Source organism: Pteronotus mesoamericanus, unplaced genomic scaffold (genome assembly GCF_021234165.1).
Source record: "Pteronotus mesoamericanus isolate MK-2021 breed Mesoamerican mustached bat unplaced genomic scaffold, CSHL_Meso_final contig_73, whole genome shotgun sequence".
Taxonomy (NCBI): domain Eukaryota; kingdom Metazoa; phylum Chordata; class Mammalia; order Chiroptera; family Mormoopidae; genus Pteronotus; species Pteronotus mesoamericanus.
This window is the reverse complement of record NW_026555245.1, coordinates 16,992,542-17,016,152: the sequence shown is the minus strand read 5'-3', so window position 1 is coordinate 17,016,152 and position 23,611 is coordinate 16,992,542. Positions and strand designations below refer to the sequence as shown.

General features: G+C 40.1%; 1 protein-coding gene across 1 annotated transcript in view; it reads left to right on the top strand.

The window, feature by feature from the left end:
• PGM5 (phosphoglucomutase 5) overlaps positions 1-23,611 on the top strand; it is a 168,894-nt gene that overhangs the window by 11,764 nt on the left and 133,519 nt on the right. Inside the window, exons 2-6 of the mRNA XM_054583054.1 lie at positions 6,318-6,480; positions 13,181-13,327; positions 16,319-16,444; positions 21,856-22,046; positions 22,648-22,802. Of these exons, the coding sequence (XP_054439029.1) occupies positions 6,318-6,480; positions 13,181-13,327; positions 16,319-16,444; positions 21,856-22,046; positions 22,648-22,802 (782 nt within the window). The remainder of the gene's footprint in view (positions 1-6,317; positions 6,481-13,180; positions 13,328-16,318; positions 16,445-21,855; positions 22,047-22,647; positions 22,803-23,611) is intronic.

Genomic DNA, 23,611 nt, shown 5'->3' with positions numbered 1-23,611 from the left:
TCAAATGGAGATTATTTTGAAGGTGACTGAAGTTTAAACATGTAAAAATAAATACATAACTTTTTACAAAAAAATTCCAGGGTTTTTTGGGTCCCCTCATAGCTAGTAGGTGGCAAGGTCAGTTTTTATATCCTTTCCCACTGGATACCAAAAATCTCAGCGTATCTCAGGACACTCAACTCTGCATCCTTGACCTAGGTAGATCCAACTGTTCTCATCCTGGTACCCAGAGGAGTTGGTCACCTTATGACATGGCAGCAAACAGGGCCGTTTCTTATTTTAGTGGGCCAAGCCCTGTGCCTTATGGTAAAGACCTCAGCATTTTTCAAGCACTGAATTACCTTTTCACCAGGAGGAATCAAGTTCCAATTTCATGACCCTCATTTTGCACCTGAGGAAAGCTAGATTGTCTGATCCTTTCAGTGAGACCCTGGGAATTGGTGGACTGATTGAGGAACAGGAACAGAGAACTTGGGCCAAACTTCTAGATGCCTGTGAATTATCTGAACTTGTTCAGAGGTTAGGGATTGAATGTGAAATTCGCATCTTGGTTTGGTTCTAAAGGACTCTCATCTCTTGCTTCCAGCCCCTGAGTATATGTGTAAAGACTTCCAGAGGGACAGGAAGCTGAGGATGAGCTTGGTCGCTCCCATCTGGTCTCCATGTAACAAAGCATTTAACTGTACAATTATCCACGAGCAACTGGAGAAGTCCCTTGGCGTTTGGGTAACCACATCCATGTCTTGAGTTTGTTATTTCTTGAAATTCCACTTAGCCATCACCTGCTTACTCATGTGCCGTGCTGCTTAAGGGCTGGCCCTCCTCTCTGACAGCTGGGACTGAAAGACTGAGGCCCCTGCCATCCATGGCAGTTTGGCTTTGGACTGCCTTTGAGGTTTTTGTCTTTTGTTTAACTGAGAAGACAGGAAACAGGCATCTTTGTGTGTATGGCTTTCCATGCACTTTGGAGATGGACGTGGTGGTGGCTGTGTGGTCCTGTACAACACTCCCTCTGTGCAACATCAAGGAAGTTTCTGTTTATTGCTCTCTTCACTTTCTCTGTTTCACTTTGAGACTGTAGGGCTATGCCACAGTGAATGGAAGACATTGAGGAATGTCATGCTTACTTTTCTTCCTTCCCTTTGGGACTCTTTAAAAAAAAAATGACTTACTTAAAGCTAAAAGGAAATCATCAAGGGGAAGTCTTATTAAGGGAGTTCACACATGAAAACAATCCTGCTTTCATTAGTGTTACATTACTGGGGAAAACTCATTTGGAGTCAGGATGCTGCGTCTACTCTGAGATTCTAACCTGTGGGTTTAAATTGTGCATTGCTGCTCTCTTGGCTTTTAATTTGAGATAATTAAACACTGAACTCATACTAAATCTAATTTGGAAGAGTTGTTGGCAGCATTCTGGAAAAGAAGGAGCCATCAGAAATAAAAATCATTAACAGAATTAGTTGTTTGTGTACCTAGCGTAAAGAAATGAAAGTGTTGGGAGAAAGCTTGGTGTAATAAAGCTTTCTGTTTTCGGGACACTGGTCTGTGCCATGAGGCGAGGAATCCAGATTCCTGCAGCATCTGCTATGCCCACTCATGGGTCGAATAAATAATGGCACAATCTAGGTGAGGTTTAAGGGTTGACGGAGGGCATTGGCATCCAGTTAGAAGGTTAGACACAGAGAGATCATAAGTAACTGAGCCACAGGAACGATGGTGATTGCACACTGCTCCCTGCTATGCCTTCCATGCCCCAAATATTTAGAAGTTGTGACTGGGTATGAACAAGTTCATGCTGTGTCAATGTATCTATGTGTCTTGGAAAGTGTATGCCTCGCATATGTGTCTGCAGGCACCTGTGTGACAGTGTTCACATGGCTACCTGTGGGTCCTGGGATCGGTGTCACTGTGCCTCCTCTGTGTGTATGACAGTGGGCTAGGGCCCACCTTGCCCCATCTTCCTTAGTGGGTGCTAAAGGACATGTTCCTCAGAGGCAGTAAAATCCATCTAGGGAGCTTTAGTGTACCTTCTGCAGGGCTGGGTTGGGTTCCCTTCCTCCAGCCAAACACAGGCCATGTGGTGTGGGAGTGGAGGTCCCTCCAATGCCCCCTTTGGGAGGGTTGGTGAGGTTGCAGCAGAATGCCATGGCCTGCACCTCTCCAGGCTGTGATCCGGGTTCCACTCAGAAATAAAAGTCAGATGTTGCCTGTTCCAATGCCTCAAACAAAACCAAAGCCAATTGAGTATGTAGGCCATCTCTTCCTTGCAAGGCAGCAGTCTGCTACATTGATGGAGGGTAGTATTTCTGGTACTTTTTCAGAAAGTGAAATAGCAGTTTAAGGGATAATCTCCTGTCTAAGAATGAATTTTAAATATTGGGGGGAGGGGAATGGGATTTGGGGGAGGCAGTAGCATCATTTGGGTCAAGATTCATTTCACAGAGAGTTCCCCTTTATATAACCTCATCATAAGCGAGTTTTCACAACCCTTTACCCTCTTGGCTTTGAAGATGAAGACAGAAAGCTTCAGAAAACTGAGGTAGTTTGCCATAGGTCAGGGATGGAGCCAAGACTCATATCTAGATCTTCTAACTTCAAGTTAACTACTTTTTTTTTTATACAACAGGGCTTCCAAAGATTATATTTACTTGGTCAATTACTAGATCTCAAAAACCGTATCTTTTCTGGTGTCATTTGTCTTGGGCTAACTGGGAGAGCAAGAATTAATAGAAGAAGATAAAACCAGCACATGGTGGATGGAGAAGGTGATGTGATGACAGAGGCAGAGATTAGAGTGATGTGGCCACAAGCCCAGGAACACCAGGCAGCCATCAGAGACCAACAAAGTCAGGGACCAGATTTTTCCCTAGACCCCCCAGAGGAAGTGGGATTTTAGACTCTAGTCTCCAGAACTGTGAAGGAATCAATTTCTGTTGTTTTAGCCACCAAGTTTATGGTAAAGATTATATCTTTAAGAATAATTCAAAAAAAATAGGATCAAAAACTATGAACAAAAGGTATAATAAATTTTCAGTTTCTTGAATCTATAAACTTGTTTTTTGAAAGAAGTGATTAAATTGTATTCGTCGCTGTACCTGGAGTCTTCTACATTGCATGCAATACTCAGTAGACTGAGTTGAGTAATCAATTAAATTTTAACAAGAGCCTGTAGAACATAATTTACCATGGCTCTGGATAATAATATGAGTGTAATTGTTGCCCTATGTTTTTTGTGTCTCAATAAATGGCATCATCATTCATCAAATTTTAAAGGTAGAAAACTGAGAAAGAAAATACCATAAAACCTAGTGGCTTAAAAATAACAACATTTATTTCTTAGTTTCTGTGGGACAGAATATGGGTTGTTCTGGCTTGGAAACTCTCATGAGGTCACAGTCACATTGGTGAGGGCTTTGTCATATGAAGCCTTTGATTGGGGCTGGAGGATAGATACCCTGCAAGACGGCTCACCTTAACGGCTAGCAAGGTGGGGCTGGCTGCTGGTGGGCGGTCTTCATTCCTCTCCATACAGGTGCCCACATAGGGCTACAAGAGTGGTGTCTTCATGACCTGCTAACTGGTATCCTCCAGAGTGAACAATCCAAGAGAGCAAGTCAGAAGTGGCAATTACGGCCTCACCTTAGAAGTCACACACTATCACTCTTTAATGTACTGGTACCCTAAATCTGCCATATTCAGTGGGACTGCTTCGAGGCAGGAGTGCCAGAAGCAAGGGTCATTGGGAGCCATCTTGGAGGCTCACTACCATTGCTCCTCTATTTCATAGTTCACTCAACACACATGTTCTGTTCATTCTCCTTCCAGAAAATATCACAGATATAATCACTTCTCTTTATTTCTACTGCCTCTAGCCTAATCCAAGACATTACTCATACTCAGCCTTTCACCTGATCTTTTTCCTTCTGTTCTTGTCACTCTCAAATGCATTTTTCACATAGCAGCCATTCATTCATCATTCATTCATTTTTTCAATTAATTCAATATATATTTATCAGGTACTTACATGGTAAGTTTGTTTGAGAATCACAAAATGTTGCAGTGAATAAATGAAGTCGTTAGAGCTTATACATAATGGGAAAAGAAATAAATAACATGGAAATATTAGATGATAATGTGTGTAATACAGAAGATTAAATCAGGGTAAAGGAAACAGAATAATAGAGAAATTAAAGACTAATGGGTGCTGTATTATATATGGCTGTCAACAGTGCTATCTCTGATTAGTGGACATTGGAAAGAAACACAAAGGAGAGGACAGGGTGGGTATGTGAATACCCAGGTAAGAGTGCTCTAACAGAGGAAAGAGCAAATGCAAAGACCCTGATCATGCTTGCTGTGTTGAGGAACAGCAAACTGGCCAGTGTGGCTGAAGCAGAGGGAGGGAGGGAAATGGCAGGCAATGAGGGTCAGATTATGTCAGGCCTTGGAGTCTATGATGAAGACTTTGACTTTACCTTGGGTTGGTGGGGGACAAGGAGAGCCATGAGGTTTTGCTGACAAGAAATGACTTGCTTTTTAACAAGATCATTTGGATTGCTCAGTCTGTGATCTTTTAAAGTGTAAATAATATTAGGTCACTTCCACTGCTTAATACCCTTTGATGGATTCCCATTGTACTTAGAATAAAATTCAAGCTCTCTGGGCTATTGTTAGTATTGTTATTATTAAAATCGACACCCCATTATTCTTTGTCATGGAACCCTGTTGACTTCCTTCCTAATATGTATCCAACTAGTTGTTTATTATTATTACATTTATTTGTTTATAATATGCCTCATCCAATGGAAAACATAGTCTGTTGATGTTGTGGTGTGTGGGTCTTTCCAGACTAAGTCATCCAAGATTGCTTTGTTTTTGGAGCTCTTGTGTTTGCTCTCTAAAGCATATTTTTCCTGTATCTCCCCTCACGGTCATATTTGGTCAGTGACCTTCCTCTAGCAATGCTATTATTTGATGCCAGTGTAATTGCTGTTGAGCTGGATGCTAGAGCTTGCCTTGGTTTGTGGGCTACATCAATACTTCTCAAACATTTATGGACAAATGGATTATCTAGAAGGAGGAAAGAGGGTCTTATTAAGATACTGATTCTTGCCCTGACAGGTATGACTCAGTTGGTTGGGCATTGTCCTGTAGAGCAAAAGGTCACCAGTTCAAATCCTGGCCAGCCCACGTGTCTGGGTTGCAGGTTTAGTCCTGGGGTCAGGGTACATGTGAGAGGCAACCAATTGATGTTTTTCTCTCACATCAATGTTTCTCTCCCTCTTTCTAAAAATAAATAAATAAAACCTTAAAAGACATATACTGATTCTTATTCAGTAGGTCTTGGGTGGGCCTTGAGGCTCTGCATTTGTACCAAGTTCATAGGTAGTGCTTATGCTGCTGGTCCTTTGAGTGACGAGGAGGTTTGATCACCGGGCTTGACTGGGTATAAGAATCACCTGTGGATGCTTAAAAACTACAAATGGCTGGATCCTACCCCCAGAGATTCCAATGTAATTAGTCTGGGATGCAATCTGAGTATGGTGAATTTTCTAGGCTTTACTAGTGATTTTAATTTGCAGCAATATTTGAGAACCACTGGATTGCATGACATTGGGTCTTATTTTAAAACAAAGCATCCCAAGTTATGCTCTGCAGGGCTGTATTGCTTTCTTTTTAAAAAGTCCATTTTGTAGTTCTAGAAAGTCTGGACACACCAATGGATGACTTAAAGATCTATGCCTAGCATGACTGGATAGCTTCTTCAACATTCCCAGCACATGCTATCACTTAGTAGCAGATATAGAATTCCTGTGTTCAGGAGAGTGATCATTCTGGGTACAATTAAAATATGCCCACTGACAATGAGTCTGTGTAAGTCAGGTCCCCTCCTGTGTGAGCTTGTGCTGAGGCAAAGGAAGGGGTGAAGAATAGACTTGCTTCATTTCTTTTTTTCTTGTAATTTCTAGCATGTTAATGCGCAGCTTTGGAACCAGTAACTGAGAACTTTTTGTCTGGTTCAGGCTAACCCTTTGGTCATCAAAAGCAGGTGGTTCAAGCTACTGAAAATCAATGAGGCAGTTCCAATTTACAGACTAATAATTGACTGCTAGATGTGGGTATCCCAAATTGTTTTGGAGACATTGGGCAGAAGAGACAACGCCCATGCTCTGTCCCCCACCTCGTCCCCACCCACTTGGTTGTTCCTTTTGAAGTGATTTACTGTGTGTTAACAGATACCGTGGCACTTTCCTGTTGAACCATACTTCAATCCCATGTAACAGGGATGATTTTTTTTTTCCTGGTTGGTCTAGATTGGACGACTGATTATTGGACAGAATGGCATCTTGTCAACACCTGCCGTTTCCTGCATTATCAGAAAGATCAAGGCAGCTGGTGGAATCATCCTAACAGCCAGCCACTGCCCTGGAGGACCAGGAGGAGAGTTTGGAGTGAAGTTTAATGTTTCCAATGGAGGTATGTGATTCAGAGAATGCCTTAATTATCATGATTTCTTTCCTCTTTCATGATCATAGTCTTACAGTGGTCCTCTGATGGTAGACAGACAGAGTGGAGAGGAAATAGCTTAGAGATATCTAGTGAGGTGCCTGTATAAGTCAGGGTTTTTCAGAGAAACAGTACTGATAGGATATAAGGAGATTTATTTTAGGAAATTGGCTCACATGTTTTTGGAGGCTGGGAAGTCCTAAGATCTACAGTTGGCAAGCTGGAGGCTCAGGAAAGTTAATGGAATTGTTCTGACCTGAGCTGGAAGGCCTGAGAAGCAGCAGTGCTAATGGTGTAAATTCCAGTCTGAGTTGGGGTCTAAAGGCAGAAAGGATGGAAGTGTCCACTTGAAGACAACCAGAAAGAGACAGCGAATTCTCCCTTAGTGTGTTTGTTCTGTCCAGGTCTCCCTTGGATTGGATGAAGCCCACTTGTCTACTGATTCAAATGTTAATCTTATCAAGAAACACCCTCACAGACACACCTAGAATCACGTTTAACCAGACGTCTGTGCTCTCTGTGGCCCAGTCAAATTAACCCATAAAATGAATTATCACAGCGCCCAAAGTGACAGGACAAAGAAGTAGCATAATGGCATCTTGAATCCATTTGGTCTCTTGGTCCCCTGAACTCCTCAGTACAGTGAAAGAGTTGAATAGTTGATGCTTATTTGATAAGGAAAGACTCTGGATTATGTTGGAACATACCCTCGAAGTCATTTAGAATGTTATTGTTATTTTACAGATGAACAAATCAAAGCCCTGAGCGGCTGTTATTTGCTCAAAGTCACATGGCTGCTCAGGGTTGGGCAAATGACTTTTTTGCCTAAGCCTTAGGCCCTCCTTTCCTATAGTGTTGACTTCCTTTCACTGAAATGCTTAGAATTATTTCACTTTTTCTTATATTTACAGAAATGTATAGTTTGGAAATGTTGGTGGCCAAACAGGAAAGTGGGATATGTGTATAGGCATGAACTAAAAAATTTTAAACATATGAGGTCTGTTCAGAAAAAGTCCAGCCTTCATTAATATAATGAGAACAGTTTGCGTAACATTGATGCAACCTGGCAGCCAGGAGATGGAATGGAATGTGTGTGTGTGAACAATGCTGACTTCACTGTACTACTTAGTCGGGGTGGTAGACACTGTTGAGTGAGCATGTGTGTTGTGTGGCTGTCCCATTCAAAATGACTGAGCAAGTAGAGCAACGAATCTGCATCAAATTTTGCATTAAGTTAGAACATTCCTTTGTGGAAACTATTCGGATGATTCAAAAGGCTTTCGGGGATGTTGTGATGAGTGCAGTGCAAATAAAAATGTGGCACAAACACTTCAAAGATGGTCAAGAATCTATTGAAAGTGATGCACATTCTGGAAGGCCTACAACAAGCAGAACACCTCAGAATGTTAAATGTGTATGAGCTGCAATCAACAAAGATTGGCGACTGACAGTACAAGAACTAGAAGGTGCTCTGGGGATGCCAAAAACTACTGTGTCTGAGGTTTTGATGCAGGATCTTGGTGTGGAATGTGTCCTGGCAAAATTCTTTCCACGGCTTCTGCCGCCAGGGCAGAAGGAACATCGTGCAGCAGTTGTTGATGACTCGATTCAAATTGCTACTAATGAACAAGATTTCTTCAAGAAGGTCATAACTGGAGATGAATCTTGGGAAAACTCTGTGAGGTCCCAAGGTGCTTACTTTCAAGGGGACTGAGGCGTCATTGTTCTGTGTACAATGTTTCTTGTATCTTATATTATGTTCAATAAATGTCTCTATTCTTCATATTACATGGATACTTTCTGAACAGATCTTGTATGTAATGGAGAATAATGAATGAATACACATACCCATTACTTTGTTTTTCATTTTGCTTATCTTTTTTTCCCTTAAGAATTTTAAGGTAAATTACAGCATGAATACATTTTGTCTACATCTACATATTTCTGAATGCATCTCTTGAAAAGAAAGAGATAGCACACCCAACCAAAAATAATACTAATTCTCTAATATCGTCTAAAACAACCTGTACTCAAAATTTTCCAATTGTCCCCCAAATGTCATTTATAGCTATTTTTTTTAAACCAGGATTTATTCCAGAACCATGCATTGAGTTTGGTTAAGTCTCTTAAATCTCTTTTAATCTAGAATACCGAATCTGTGTGTCAACATGGGTAGGAGCTGAATTTTAACCAGCAACAGTTACCACTCTGAATTTTTCCTGACTCCAGCCAAAAAAAGCACATCCCGAGAGAACATATATTATCTCCTCCTCCTTGTAGCCATTTTGGATACTACCAAACAAAGAACTTTATTGATGTCAAGCATTTAAAAAAATGCCTTATGAAGTGCCTTGTCATTGAAAGCTTGTTTAGAGGAGTTCTGCTTCGCTAAAAATCATACCTAGGACCTATAAGCTAGTCTTGCAGCAGCTATTGAATATTTCTGGAAAAACTATGCAATGTGAAGTATTTCATACACTAACACAGGACATTGAATAGGCTCAGAAAAATGGCAGTTTTTAGAGAAATGTAATATATAAGTTACCAAACAGCAATAGATTTCAAATAAGAATTTGGAATTAATACATGACTTCATATCTTACAAGAGCACCCCAGTCATCTCTATGACATCCTGTGAGGCTTAAAGGAAGGTGTTTTCTAAAATACCCAATTACAGGAGGTTTTGAGACCTATTCAATTAAACCTCAAATAGAGGTAGAGGATTGAACTTACCATTTAGCCTTTAACTATTGAGTTGGCCTAAAAAGCTGTTTAGTTTTTTCCATAAATAAAAGGCATAGTTTTCATTTTCACCTATAACTATTGACTTGGATACTCTGAGTATGTTGGCTCTTTCTCTCTATTGGCTTCTTGTGGGTAGAGGCCAGGGGTGCAGCTAAACATCTTCCAGTGCATGAGACAGCAAAGAATTATTTGGCCAAATTATCAGTAGTACTAAGAAACTTCGCAAACCACTTTTGATGTGTTTGATAAGTCACAGCACCTTTTCCATACACTATACACACACAAAAAATCTTTTTTCGCTTTTCAGTTGTGTTTTTACTTTTATTGAAATAATAAAGCATAATACACCAAAAATGTTGTGTATTTACTTTCATCTTCAATATTAAAATGGCTGCACAAAAATTCACCAATTTTGATTAGTTTTTTAAAAATGCACATGATATGACTGCTGTCACAATGTAATCTAATGAGTTTGTTTTGAATTAAGTTAAAGACAACTAAGCACTGCTAGGACCATCGTGGGTAAAAACTAAATGAACTTTTTGGCCAACCCAATACATTGAAAGTCCTTCCTCTTACATTTACTTCTTCATGTTTGCATGTCTTGGACTTATTAATGAAACTAAATTCCTGATGGCACAGAGAGATTCAGTTGGTTTCTTCCGACTCAAAGTAGAATAAGTTTTAGCAAGACATCCTTCATCTGAAGTTGCAGGCATTCATCTCTTCTATTGTGTGTCATGCAGATACAGCATATGGAATAAGTTAAAAGGCTAATTGTATAGAATAAGTAGGCATATCCAAGAAAATGGGACACATCTGGAGCTACATTGCTTTTAAAATATCTTTAGGGAACAGGACTATTTTGAACATGTTTTTAAGTAGAGGGGAATATGTTAGAGGACAAATGGAATCCATAATTAAAATACTGGGGTTTTTTTAATACTTAAAATGTGCCAGGCTCTATACACAGAACTTTACATACATTATCTCATTTAATCCTTATAACAACCTGATAAAGTCACTGAGGAGTAAAATGGTTAAAAAAAAAAAAACAAAAACCTCAACCAGCATCACAGAAAAAGCTATGGAGCTCGTTCAGAACCTAGATTCCAAGAAGAGGGCTGAACATCTGAGTAAGATGGCAAAGATGGGGAAAGAACCCACTTTGAGAGGGGCAGATATAGTTATCCTTATCTGTTCAAAAAAAAAGTAAGGAGAAAGTTTGCCTGCTAAGATCATGAGGTAAGAATAGGGAAAGGACTTGGAATAAATGGAAATGTCTTATAAAAGGTGCTCTGGGAAATGTGTTGAGGATTCCTGAGAAGTGAGGGCCAGGATGAAGGTAAACCCTCACTTTTAGGAGAAGGCAAGCATATAATTTCATGACTAACCTCAGCAATGCTCGGTGTGGCAGCAATGGGAGCAGAAAATGGGGACGTCCAGTGTTTGGGGAACAGTTGGGTGGGCCTGGCAGAGAATCAAGAGGGCTGGCAGTTCTTTGTTTTTTTTTTTCAAAATCATTAAAACTTTTTTATTGTATTTTTGTCCATTTCCATGTATCCCCCTTATCCCCCCTCCCCTCTGCTGCAATCACCACACTGCTGCCCGTGTCCACGAGTCCCTGTTTCCTTTCTGCACAGTCCCTCCACCCGCCTAACCCCCGAGCTGGTAGTTCTTAATAGTGTCTGAGCTGTCATCAGACTACAAGGATTCAAATCAGCCTGTCAGTTACTAATGATATGACCTTGATTTAGGTCACCTCTTCCAATTTCAGATTCTCCATTTGTAAAATGAGGATAATAACAATGCTTACTTCCTCTGCTTTTTGTAAATGCCAAATCCATCTGAAGTGTGATATGTGGCATATGTAAATTATGATAAATGTTGGTATGTGTTACCATGCTAACAAAGGCATAGCTCAAGCGGTGTACCATAGGGTCCTGCCTGGAATAATAGATCAATAAAACTAGAACGGGTTGATGGCCTGGGAGTAATTAAGTGATGGGGAGCATGTTCAGCAGAGGTACAGAGTAAGAGAGATGGAAGATAAGCAATGTGTGAGCTAAGGACACTCAGGTTTGATATTTTTGAAAGAAGAGTTTCAAGAGACAATAATACTTAAGGTATGACTGTACCAGGCATTGACCAAAACGAAGAAGAAAATCATTGCAGTAGAATATGTCAAAGAATGTGGAAGTTGTCAAGTAGTGCAGAGGTGGTTGATGAGCTCTGAGGTTATCAATGTTTGTGGTTGATAGAAAGTTATCTAGTGTGCTAGAACTTGTTTTACTTTTGGAAGCTAGTGTGCTTTGGCATTAAAACTCAGAAACTTTTAAAAACTGATGGAGATAGTACAAGAACATGGTGTGGTGTCCAGAAGACGGGGATATTTATGCATTCTTTAATCTGGCAAGCATTCGTTTTGTATAAAAAATGCAAAAATTAAGTAAGACTATTTACTTTTTATGTTTTGTAAAAGGGTGAAGTTGAGAAGGGACGTGCTTATTTCTTTTTGGTTCTTACTTTTCCTACATGACAAAGAAACGTCAGCACAATCTGCTAGGCTCTTTTCTTTCCTACCTACTGGAATGGTGCCGTTGCTGTCCCTCCCCCAAACCCCCGGCCTTATCGAGGTGCAATTCATATACAAAAAACTTGCACATATTTAATGTATGTAATTTAATGAGTTGGGGCACTATTCCTTTTTATATGTTCAATGAGCATTAATTGGGAAGCAACAATAGTGTAATGCCCTAAAGCAGTACTGTCAAATAGAAATAAGTTGTGTGTTACATACGCAATTTAAAATTTTCTAATAGCCACATAAACAAAGTAAAAAGAAACAGGTGAAATGATTAACACATTTTATTTAACCTAATATATCCAAAACATTATGTCAACATGTTATTATAAAATTATTAATACAATGTACTATATTTTTCTATTAATTCTTCAAAATTTGTTGTGTATTTTACAACTATAGCACATTGCAATCTGATTAGTCACATTCCAAGTGCTGACTAGCTGCATGTGGCTAGTGGCTATTGCATTGGACAGTACAGCTCTAAGGATTGGGATATAAAAGAAATCAAGAAATAACTTGTGTTCAGTAGAAAGGTAAAATATAGTTGATGAGTGAAATTAATACACAAAGCTACCTAACGTCTATTTGTCTATCTATCCTCTATCATATATATTTTAGATCTTTCAATCTACTTTTTCATTTGATTCCCAAACTTAGTGCAAAATATGTGAAGTGGCTTGCATTAAGATATTTTAAAAAAACAAGAAAAAACTAAAGGAGGACAACTATAGTTTTTATGTTTAATTAATGTAAAGTGTATTACAACTTGTCAACTTGGCCTTGCGAGGAAATGTATTGGATATTTTTAATTAAACCCCATTTGAAAACTTGAAGGTCACTGGAGAGTGAGAATTGGGGAAAATAATTTTCCCTGGTCAATTCACACACTTATGAGGCAGCAGACCTGGGAGTAGAAATCGTATTTCTTTCCTCTAGGTGCGCCTGGGAAGCTGTAGTTTAAATCTGGAATCCCTCACTTCTGTCAAATGCATATCCTGTTTGTGTCTCATATCCTGAATAAAGCTGATTACATAACCGGGCCTCCCTGGCAGGTGTGAAACTATTTTTAGGGAAGATGTATCATTGCTTAGAAGTGGATTAAAACAAACAAACATGTAGGTTATGAGGCTCCATAGAACAGGTGAGGCTTACTAAATTTCCCCTGCAGTGGATGTATACAGCATAAGAAATATTGAGGCTAATTGAACTGTGAACTGTTGTCTATTGTTTAGAGAACAAATGAATCTTTCTCCTGCTTGGTAGGGGAGGAGGTAACATTGTTCTGATGGAAATTTTAATTAAATTTATTTTTGGTGATACATTATTTTCAAATTTTAGGTCCTGCGCCAGACGTTGTCTCAGACAAAATTTATCAGATCAGCAAAACAATTGAGGAATATGCTATATGTCCTGATCTTCGAATTGACCTGTCTCGACTAGGAAGACAAGAATTTGACCTGGAGAACAAATTCAAACCGTTTCGAGGTAATAGATCTTATTCTGGAGAAGTCAGAATAACTCTGTGGAGGAGCGACTGGTTTCCGCGGGGCAGGGCAGCGCACGCATGAAGCCATTGGGTTATCAACCTTGGGAGTCACACTTGATAAACAGATATAATCGGAATGTGGTGCAGAGGGCAAAGAGGGCAGAGAAGATATTCAGAACTGGCACCTTTCAAAAACTACTTCCCAAACTCTCTATCATTTTCCACATAGGGGCATTTCAGGGCTGACTCTTTCACAGTGTTCTAAGACTAAACTGTGAATTGCTTTTCTGAGCAATTAAGGTGAAGATGCTCAAATACCTCAGATAATTAGAGGAGACTCAGCATGGTAATGGGGTTAAAATTTCCCATGGGAGGTAGGTGTTTCTTTTTCAAGCCAGAACCATGCAGTTCATATTAATTCAAAGCACAATTGCTGTTTCCCTGCTCTCTACCAAGCACTGTTTTAGGAAATTTTATCAAAGAATTTAGTAAGTACCCAGTCGATTTAGGCAAGGGGTTGAAAAATGAGAGAACCAAATGGAATTGTCAAAAATATTGTAAAGTGAATAAAACGTCTAAGGTACTTAGATTATAATATTTTATTTTATAGATTAATATTGAACCATATAATTACATTAATGTCATTTATGTATGTATCATTTCCTCCCTCTATTTTATCCTTTTATTTTTTTCTAAAAGACATATAGGTAACAAAAAAACTAATATATATATTTTTTACTACTTTAGTGCCCCTATAAGCCTAAATACAGGTTGTGTTAGGACGGTATCTATATTTTATGAGTAATTTAACTTAGCTAAAAAGGTGAAATACTTGGCTCATGGCAACAAGGTATTGTAGGGACAGAGAAGAGCTTGAAATGGACTGCTCAGAGGTCACAGCGTTGGACCAGCTCTAGTACATTTTTCTTGAAAGGTTTTCAATCACTTTCTTACTTAGCTAGTCTGCAGAAATTAATTCAAAGCAATGTGGTACTTATTGGAAGCAATGGAAGCTTGCTTTTATTAATCGAGTTGGAACCGTGTGCACGTATGCACAAACACGCACATGACACACATACAATGATTTGACAGCTAAAAGAAAGGGATATATTATATTAAACAAAATGATTTAAATATGCTTGATTACATGTGTTTGAAGGACTAGACAATAAGATGACTGAGAAAAATCAGTCATTACCATTAAGAAGATAGCTTGTTTTTTGTGTGTTTTTTTGTTTATTTATGGTATCTTTACAATTTTATTTAGTTGTCCAAGAGACCTAGATCTTTGGTGACCTTAGATTCAGGTCTATTGCTGTAGCAACAGGGCTAGTCTGATGAGTTTTTTAAAAAAGTATTTTGGATACCAGGAGGTGGGTAGAGAGATTTCCTGGCTTCTGAAAAGAATTTTCAGATAATCAGAATAATTTATGTGCTACATTCGTGCTGTTTTAAATGTTAAGCAGGGCTTGAGTTAATTGGAAACAAGTCAGTCCTTGTCATTTCACCTTAAAGGGCCAAGCACATAAACTTTGTGAAGTGATCTTTCAAATTTCACTGAATTCTCTTTGCTTCCTTGTTTTTTACATTTCTCTTTGGTATCATGTGTTATCTACTATAAATACCAAATGTATTTAGGGAAGTGGCTCGAGAACTAAAATACCAGAATGAAATTGCTGAAAACATTATCGAATATTATACAATGAGTAAAATTTTTAATATATTCAAGACACGACCTTTTATTTTATAGATTAATATTTTGTTGTGGTAAAATGTAAATAACAAAGTTTATAATTTTAACCATTTTTAGGTATAGAATTCAGATAGATTCATTTTTAATTGATTTATGTTAAGAATAATATTTTCTTTATGTCAAAATATGACTAAAAGCTATCTGTTTTCCTTAAAAAGTAATTACACACATACTACAATGATTTAAGTGCAAGGAGCAATATTTTTGGATGCATAGTTGACCAAATGAAGAGATAGTTTCATGTTATGTATTCTAATCTCATCCATTAAAGATTTTACCTGGATTTACTGAGCATTATTAAAGATGGATTGGTAATATTTTTAGTGCATTTTTAAATATTTCAGGATTCCAAAGTATTTAGTATGTGTTTGAAAACTTTGAAAAACAATGCATATAAGTTTGAAAATTTAACTACGAATTTAAAAAGCTGTGCTCATGGAAAAATTTTAGTGTCTAAAAGTCAAGTAGGAACTTTTCTAGGAAAAGTACTTTCTGAGTGTTATTATGTGATGATTGCCAAGTTTGAAAAATGTAATGTATTCTGTGTTTTATGTATTTGTCAAATAAATAGAAATGACATGTGTTGGATTCCTGGTCATTGGATGGTGCCAGACATTGGAGAACATTTGTGTTTAATGAGGATTTCTAAATATCTGGCATTTACCCTGAAATTGGTACTCGATTGGGCACACAAGAGATGTCATAAACCAAACTCAGGAATATATTTTTCTCACTAATTTTGAACCTGGGTCTGGTTGGCACGATAGCATTTGGAAAACAGGAGTCGCTGCTGAGGTCACTCCTTGATTTGTTTCACGACAGCTGAGTCATGGTTTGGCCAGCCCCTGCTGGACAGGCCACTGAGTATGCCAAGATGCCTTTCAGCTTTGAGGTGGGGGCAGTATTTTGGAGGTAGGTGGCAGAAAGAGGGTGTGGGTAGGGAGCAGAGGCACAGTTTTAACGACTTTATTCTTGCGGCTGGATTTTTACTTGCAAAGGAGAATTTATAACTTGATATTATTTACGCCCCTATAACCTGAAAAGTTTGTAGCATCTTACTTTGTCTTAGTCTGTGATTTTGTCTGTAAATGGACACTTTGCTTCCTAGATAATGTGTAGGATTATGATGGGATTTTGGTCAGAGATTCACGTATTAGGGCAGTGATTCTTTGTTACACTTCCAGGTATTCTTCATGGTCACAGCTATTGATGTTTCACTTTGCTTTCCTATCTTTAGTGGAGATAGTGGACCCAGTGGATATCTATCTCAATCTCCTTCGGACCATCTTTGACTTCAATGCCATCAAAAGTTTGCTGACGGGGCCTGGGCAACTGAAGATCCGAGTTGATGCGATGCATGGAGGTAAGCATGTGGGCTTTCACCATTCGGTGGGCAAGAAATGTTAAGGAGACCTTGACCCACGTTGGATTTCTGAGATTATGAGAAAGGCTGGATTTGTAGGTATTCACACAACATATGTGTTTTCAGTTGTTTGGCATGCTCTAGAAAACATCAGGGCTCTAATTTCTCCCTTTTGATGCAAAAGAAAAAAAAGCTTGAACAAGTAAGTTTGCTGTCACTCTGTGTTTGCTCTAATGTATTAGGTAGATCCGCTCCATTTCCTGGTCTTGGCGGGGTGGCCTTATGTTGCAGGTGACCTGTGGGGCCCCATGGCACACACAATCTCCCTGATCACCTGAACCAGGTGCTCCGTGGGTCTCCCTTGTTTGGGTTGTGTATGCCCTCCTATTGTAGTTGAGCCTTGATTGCTGCTGACACATCAGTGCGTGGGGTTAACCCTCAGGCTGACTGGCTGTGAGGGTTGGCCATGACCGCAGCACACCAGCTGCTGCGCTCAGGTTGACTCCACGGCGTGGGATTTGCCCCAGTGGCCCTAGTACCTGCTGAGACTACCGTTTGGGTTTGCCGCCTGTGAGGCTAATTAGGTAGTGCTCTGTTGTGGTCTGAAGCCAGCCACCAAGTGTGTTGGTTCTGGGGCCTCATGGGAACTCCGTCGGTGCCAATGTCAGTTGCTGCCTGTGACCAGTCTGGTGCTACCTGGTAGGAGCTACGAAGTGATTCAAGGTTGGTAGCTACCTGTGCTATGCCTAGAAGCGCGTGGGAGCAGCCATACTGCTAATGGTGGCTGGCTGCCACCAGCACCATGCACGGGGCCACTCAGCAGAAGGCGTGGGGCACCCTAAGGCTTGCTGACTGCCCTTAAGGCTCAGCACGGAAAGAGCCTCAGGTAGTACCTGAGGTGGGCGAGGTGGGGTCTCAGGGAGTCACCAGGGTAGGGTGAGTGTTGTTCACCAGTGCTGAGCCTGGGGCCTCTCGGTAAAAGGCACAGGGCACACTGAGGTCAGCCACCATCTGCCTGGGGCTGGGAGACCTTTGGGAGATTTTAAGAAAGACTGCACTGCCAGCAAGGCTGGCCGCCTGGCTATGAAAGGGCCTCTGTTCATACCCTGAGTTGGGTGGGGCGGGGGTCTCAGGAAGTAGTCGGAGCAGGGTGAGCTGCGTTCACCAGGCTAATGCAGATTCCGATTTGGACCAGTTGGCTGAGGGCTCAACACCAGAAAGATGGTGCCTGCCTGCTGTCTGTGTGTGAGGGGGGCTCAACACAGGGACAATGGCAACTCTCTAGCCCTTGCTTTGAAACTGCACAACTCAGTTTCTTCCTGTACATCTCTGGTGCCCTGTCCCCTTCCCTCAAAGCCCCCAGGGTGAGTGCCAGCAAGCCCTGTGCGCAGACCCTTTAAGAGTGCAGCTGGGTTTCCTGCAGCCTTTTGTTTTACCCATAGGGGCGAATCCCTGCTGATTTTCACAGCCAGATGTTAGGTGGGCGCCTCTTTCTGGCTCTGGTGCTCCAAGGTGGGGAGCCCAGTGTGGGGCTGGAGCTCCTAGGTTCTTCGGAGCTGAGATATCCCTCCGGATTCTTAACTGCTAGGCGTGGGGGCGGAGCCGGCCCTGCTTGCATCTCCTCTGTGTTACCAGTCTCCAGTGGCTTCCTCTTCACATCCTAGTTACAGGACTTCTGGTCAACCTGTCTTCAGGTGGTTGGCTGGTTGCATGTTCTATAGTTTAGTTGTAATTTTGATTTGGTTATGGGAGGAGGTGAACACAGTGTTTGACTACTCAGCCATCCCTTTTTAGTTTTCTTTTTTTGAAGTATTTATCTCCTGTTAATAAATACCGTGACTATACAGCTTCTTGTTGATTTTTCAGTTTTGGCCAGTACTGGCTTCGTATTATGGAAAACGAGGTTGTAGCTTTTTTTTACACTCTCTCCACTTGCTGAGTCGAGCACATTTACCTAAGCTACTTATATGACCATTTTAATAAGATCAGTATTCAGTGTCTACATTACCATAATACTGCTGAGTCATGTAAAGCATTATAATTCTGTTTTCTTTACAGTACAGTTTTTTTTTATTGCCTTGCGATTAGTCATTGTCTTGTGTACACACATCGCTTAGTCTTTGTCAAGTGTGATTATTACTATTAACCCTCATACTCTCACAGGGTCTAAATCTCTCACTTCACTCTCCTGGAGATCTCTGATCTGCTTCTCTCTGCACTGGTTGCTCTCTGAGCTGCTGTCTTCCTGGAATCGTCCCTTGCCATCATTCTAGTAATTCCCTTTACCCCTCTCTTATGCTGACTGTCCTATTTCTGGAACTTTGTCTTCTGGGTTTTTTTAATTTTGTTTTTGTTTTTGTTTTAATTAATCCCTAAGTTTTGGAGGAGCACGTTCTCTAGGAACTCCGTGAGAGAAGCTCATGGAAGGTAAATGTTTTAAGTCATTGCATATTTGAAAATGCCTTTTATTCTATGCTTACTCTCAATTAATTGACATTTGTCTGGATATAGAAATCTAGGCTGGATATTATCTTCCTTTAGAAGTTTGAAGGCATTGTTCCATGATAGCCACCTGTATTGAACTTCTGATTTTTAATTCATTGTATGAAATCTTTCTCTTTTCCTCTCTGGGGGCTCTTAGGCCCTTGCCTTATCTTCAGTTGTTTCTACCTTTCACAACAATGAGTCTTAATGTGGGACTATTTTCCTCTTTTTTGCTGGGCACTTGGAGGATCCTTTTAGTCTGGAAAGCTGTGCCCTTTCATTCTGGGGAATTTCTCTTTGAATTACTTGTTGGATGATTTCCTCTATTGTTTTCCTTTTCCTTTCTTTCCAGAATGGCTATTGTTTAGACACGGGCCCTGTAGAACTGATGCTCTCGTTCTCCCATTCTCCCTGCGCCACCAGTTTTTCTTCTCCTTATTTTGTGATACTGTCTGGGAGATGTGATCAGTTTTACCTCCAATTCTTTCCATTAAGTTTTTCAGTTCCACTGTTATATTTTTAATCTCCCCAATTTTTTTTCCAAATGATCTCTTTTTAAAAATAGCTTCTGATTCACGTTTCATGAATCCCATATCTCTTTTTAATAAGTCAGGTTTGCTGAGGTAATTTACATATATGCCGTAAAGATCCATACCTTGTAGCTATACAATAGGATGAAGTTTGACAAGTATAAATAGTATGTAACCAATATGACGAACAAGATATAGAACATTTCCCTCACTTCCAAAAATTGCCTTGTGGCCCTTTGAAATCAAACCCATCCTCCTACACTTAGCCCCTGGCAATTACTCGTGTGCTCTCTGCCTGCACAATTTTGCCTTTTCCAGAAAGCCATATAAATGTAAGCATATAATACATGGCCTTTTTCTTCAGGCTTTTTCCGTCTGAATAATGTTTCAGAGATGCATTCGTGGTGTTTATATATTAGTAGTTATTCCTTATTAGCACTGAGTAGTATTGCATTGTAAACAACCCATTTGTTTATCCATGCACCAGTTCAAGTCGTTAGGGTTATTTCTAGTTTTTGGCTACTATAAACAAAGCTTCTATAAACACTGTGAACAAGCGTTTGTACGGATATATGTTTTCATTTGTCTTGGGTAAATACCCCGGGGGAGATAGCTGGGTCATGTGATGAGCACACAGACAGCTGTAAGAAACCGCCCCACTGCTTCCCTGAGTGGCCCGACCGTTTGCATTTCCAGGGATGTGTGAGGGCTCCAGTTTCCCTGTGTTCTCACCAACACTTGGTATTGTTAGTCTTTTCCATTTTAGCCATTCTACCATATCTTATTGATTTGTGAGGCTATTACTGATACATACTTTTAAAGTTTTCTTCTCTCTGTACAGTGTCTGTGTCCTCCAAGTTGTTCTTTACTTTGTTTAAGTCTCATGTTAAATGCATTCCTCAAAAGTCTGGTGATCCTTGGCTCTCTGACATGTTTACGAGTTAGACACTAAACATTTGTTGTGATCTCTGAGCCCATGCATGGAGCTTGTCCTCCATGGACTTTAAGGTCTTCCGGCTGGGCTGTTTCATTCTTTCCTGTTAGGCTGGTCCTATTCCTAAGAAAAGCATCTTTTAGGTTCTTCCCTTAGCATTATCTGGCCAGAGAAAAGGAGGCTTCTATTTCCAAATAGTTTGAGGGATATTTCTGGGTTTGAGCCTCACTGCCTAGCTTGTACTATATGTCCATCTCTGCATCAATAACTCTGGAAGAAATGAAAGACACCAGTTGGGCAGATCTAGGCCACCTCCCCAGCATGGGAGCAGTGGGATTTAGTCACACCCAGATTAAATGAACTGAGATGGGAACAGGGTTGGCTCTTCAAAGGAAACCCAAAGTGCTTCTGCTAGAGGAAGGAGAAATGAGGGCTGGGCAGGAAAAATCAAGAGATGCCTCACTGTTTGAGGTTTGTGTTATAGTAATGGAAAATAAACAGAAAACAATCCTTTCTATATGTTTCAGCTAACAGAATTATACGCTGGTCCCCAAACATGCTGTATGTTTTGTCTCAGGCTCTGTTCCCTTGCTCATAATGTTCTTTTCATTCGGATGGCATCTTCTCTCCCCACCCCTGTCAAATTCATATTTTCCCTTCTAGTCCCCATGTAGAAATGCTGCCATTTTCTGGGAGCCTTACCTGTGGTAATTCTTTCTCTTAAGCCATTTGATTGGATGATTTTATAAATACACAATGAATAGCACTTGTCTTACCGTTGCAATCACTCACCTGTAGATTTGACTTATTCCACTAGTAGACTAAGAGCCCAGAAATGTAGGAACTGTGTGTCTGAGTCCGTTGAATATGATCCCTTCCATTTCTAACATAGGAATTTCATGTTAGGCAAGCCATAAGTGTGTGCCGAACTGGAAAACACTATTCCTCAGCATTTATTTTGTAAAACGTGCTTAGTTTTATATGCTTCAGTTTTACAGTGTTTAATTACACATTTGGCAGAGTTACTACAATTGCAGAGACAAAGAACATTGCTAGAGCCTGTTAGTGCTTTTGCATATATTTAGCTAAAGCTTTTAATACACGAAAAGCAACAGACAGTGAGTCATTATTAAGTAGTTTATTTCTTTCTGGCAACATTTTAGAAAAGATTTGGAGAAAAGCTTTATGTAACTGGATTACTGACTACATCTTTTATATGCCTGACACACCAACTGGCACATAGTAGATGCTCAGTGAATAGTAATTGAAGTAAAACTTATTCTGTGTTGTGTCTTGAGAAAGCTTTGTGTGTGTGTGTGTGTGTATGTGTGTGTGTATGTGTGTGTAAATTCTGTGCAATTAAATGACTTTTCTTGTTCTAACCAGAACAAAGTACTTATGGTGGGTGGGATAGGGGGATGCAGTTCTGTAAAGATTTCACATCACTGTTTATCTTTATTTAGTTATGGGACCCTATGTGAGAAAAGTCTTGTGTGATGAGCTGGGAGCCCCAGCCAATTCTGCAATAAACTGTGTTCCCCTGGAAGATTTTGGCGGGCAACATCCTGACCCAAACCTGACTTATGCAACGACCCTTCTGGAAGCTATGAAAGGAGGGGAATATGGATTTGGAGCTGCATTTGATGCTGACGGGGTAAGAATGTTTTTCACCTGTTAACTCTTTTGCCATAAAATGAACCAAGCATTGGAAACTGGAAAATTAATGAACACATCTGGGGCCAACATGTATGGGGCACATGAAGCCTAACTGGCACTGCATCTGCTCTTCTGTTTAACAAGTATTGCAACTCAATAGCCATTACTGTTCTTAGTTCCTGGTAAACATTATGTTATGAAGAGGTTATTTCTTTTTAAAAAATATTCATGCAATAAATCTTTATTTATGGCTTGTTTTGTTGAAAGCACCATGTTAAGGAGCCAGCTGTTTTAACAATAACCCCTGTTTTCCATTACGTTTGGGGGACAGTGTGAGGTAGGGTCTGGAGGCTACTGAAGTCTGAGGTAGTCGTCTACATTTCAGCAGGTGGGACTCATTCCCAGTTGCGTCAACATCCTGGGGCCTACAATATTTAGGGAGTTGAAAGAAGGTTTCCCATGCCCTCTTTAGCCTCATTCAGGTTGTTTTAGGTTGTTTAAATACACGATGGCCGTAAAGTGTCTTGTGATGATTATGGGAATGGGCTGCTAGCAGCAGGTGCCTCTGTCCGATCATTTTCACACATTCTTTCCCACAGGACCGTTATATGATCCTAGGCCAAAATGGCTTCTTTGTGAGCCCTTCCGACTCTCTGGCCATCATTGCCGCCAACCTCTCTTGCATTCCATATTTCCGTCAGATGGGGGTCCGAGGGTTTGGGAGGAGTATGCCCACCAGCATGGCCCTGGACAGGTAAGCAAGGACGTCATTGTGAATAGCTTTGTGGTAGGCTCTGATGTCAATGTTCACTTGCTGCTGCCGATGACTCGTCCTACTCTGTTGGGACCTTGAGGAACTCAGAGACACGGATGGTGTTCAGGGTTGGAACATGAGGAATCAAGTGGGCTGGATTTGATTCTTGGTTCTGGCACTTCTTATTTGTGGGAACTTTAAGACTTATTTGATCTCTGTGCTCGGCTTTCTTTTCTTTAAAATGAGGATTATGACAGAATCATCTTTACTTGGATTCTTATGAGGTAGGAGTGAGGTGATTCATGTGAAACACTTAACAGAGTGCATGGTACATAATAAATACTTCATAAATGTTTAGTAATAAAACAATATGTAAGTGAGGTGGAAAGAACATGGGTTTTCAGGTCAAATAACATTATGTTAAACTGCTGGCTCATATCCTTATTACGTCTGCAAAAATAGGGATGATCCATTATAGGTGTGCTGTAAGAAGAAATGAGATGTGCCCAACAGGATATTGACTGAGTAGATCAAAGTGTTAGGCACTTTTTCTCCTTGCCTTGCCCACCCCCACCATCTTTTACCTTGCCTTGTAAAAGAAGGAATTTCAGAATCTAATCTTTTCAAGCAATATATATTATTATGGAAGCATTACTTGTGCATGATGGAAAGTTAGAATATGCAACAAATACCCTTTTCCAACATTACCTATGTTAATAGATAAATGTATATTTGCTATTGGATCTCCTTCTATACATACATAATTATAAATCATATATAATATATAATATATAATATGTATAAAACAT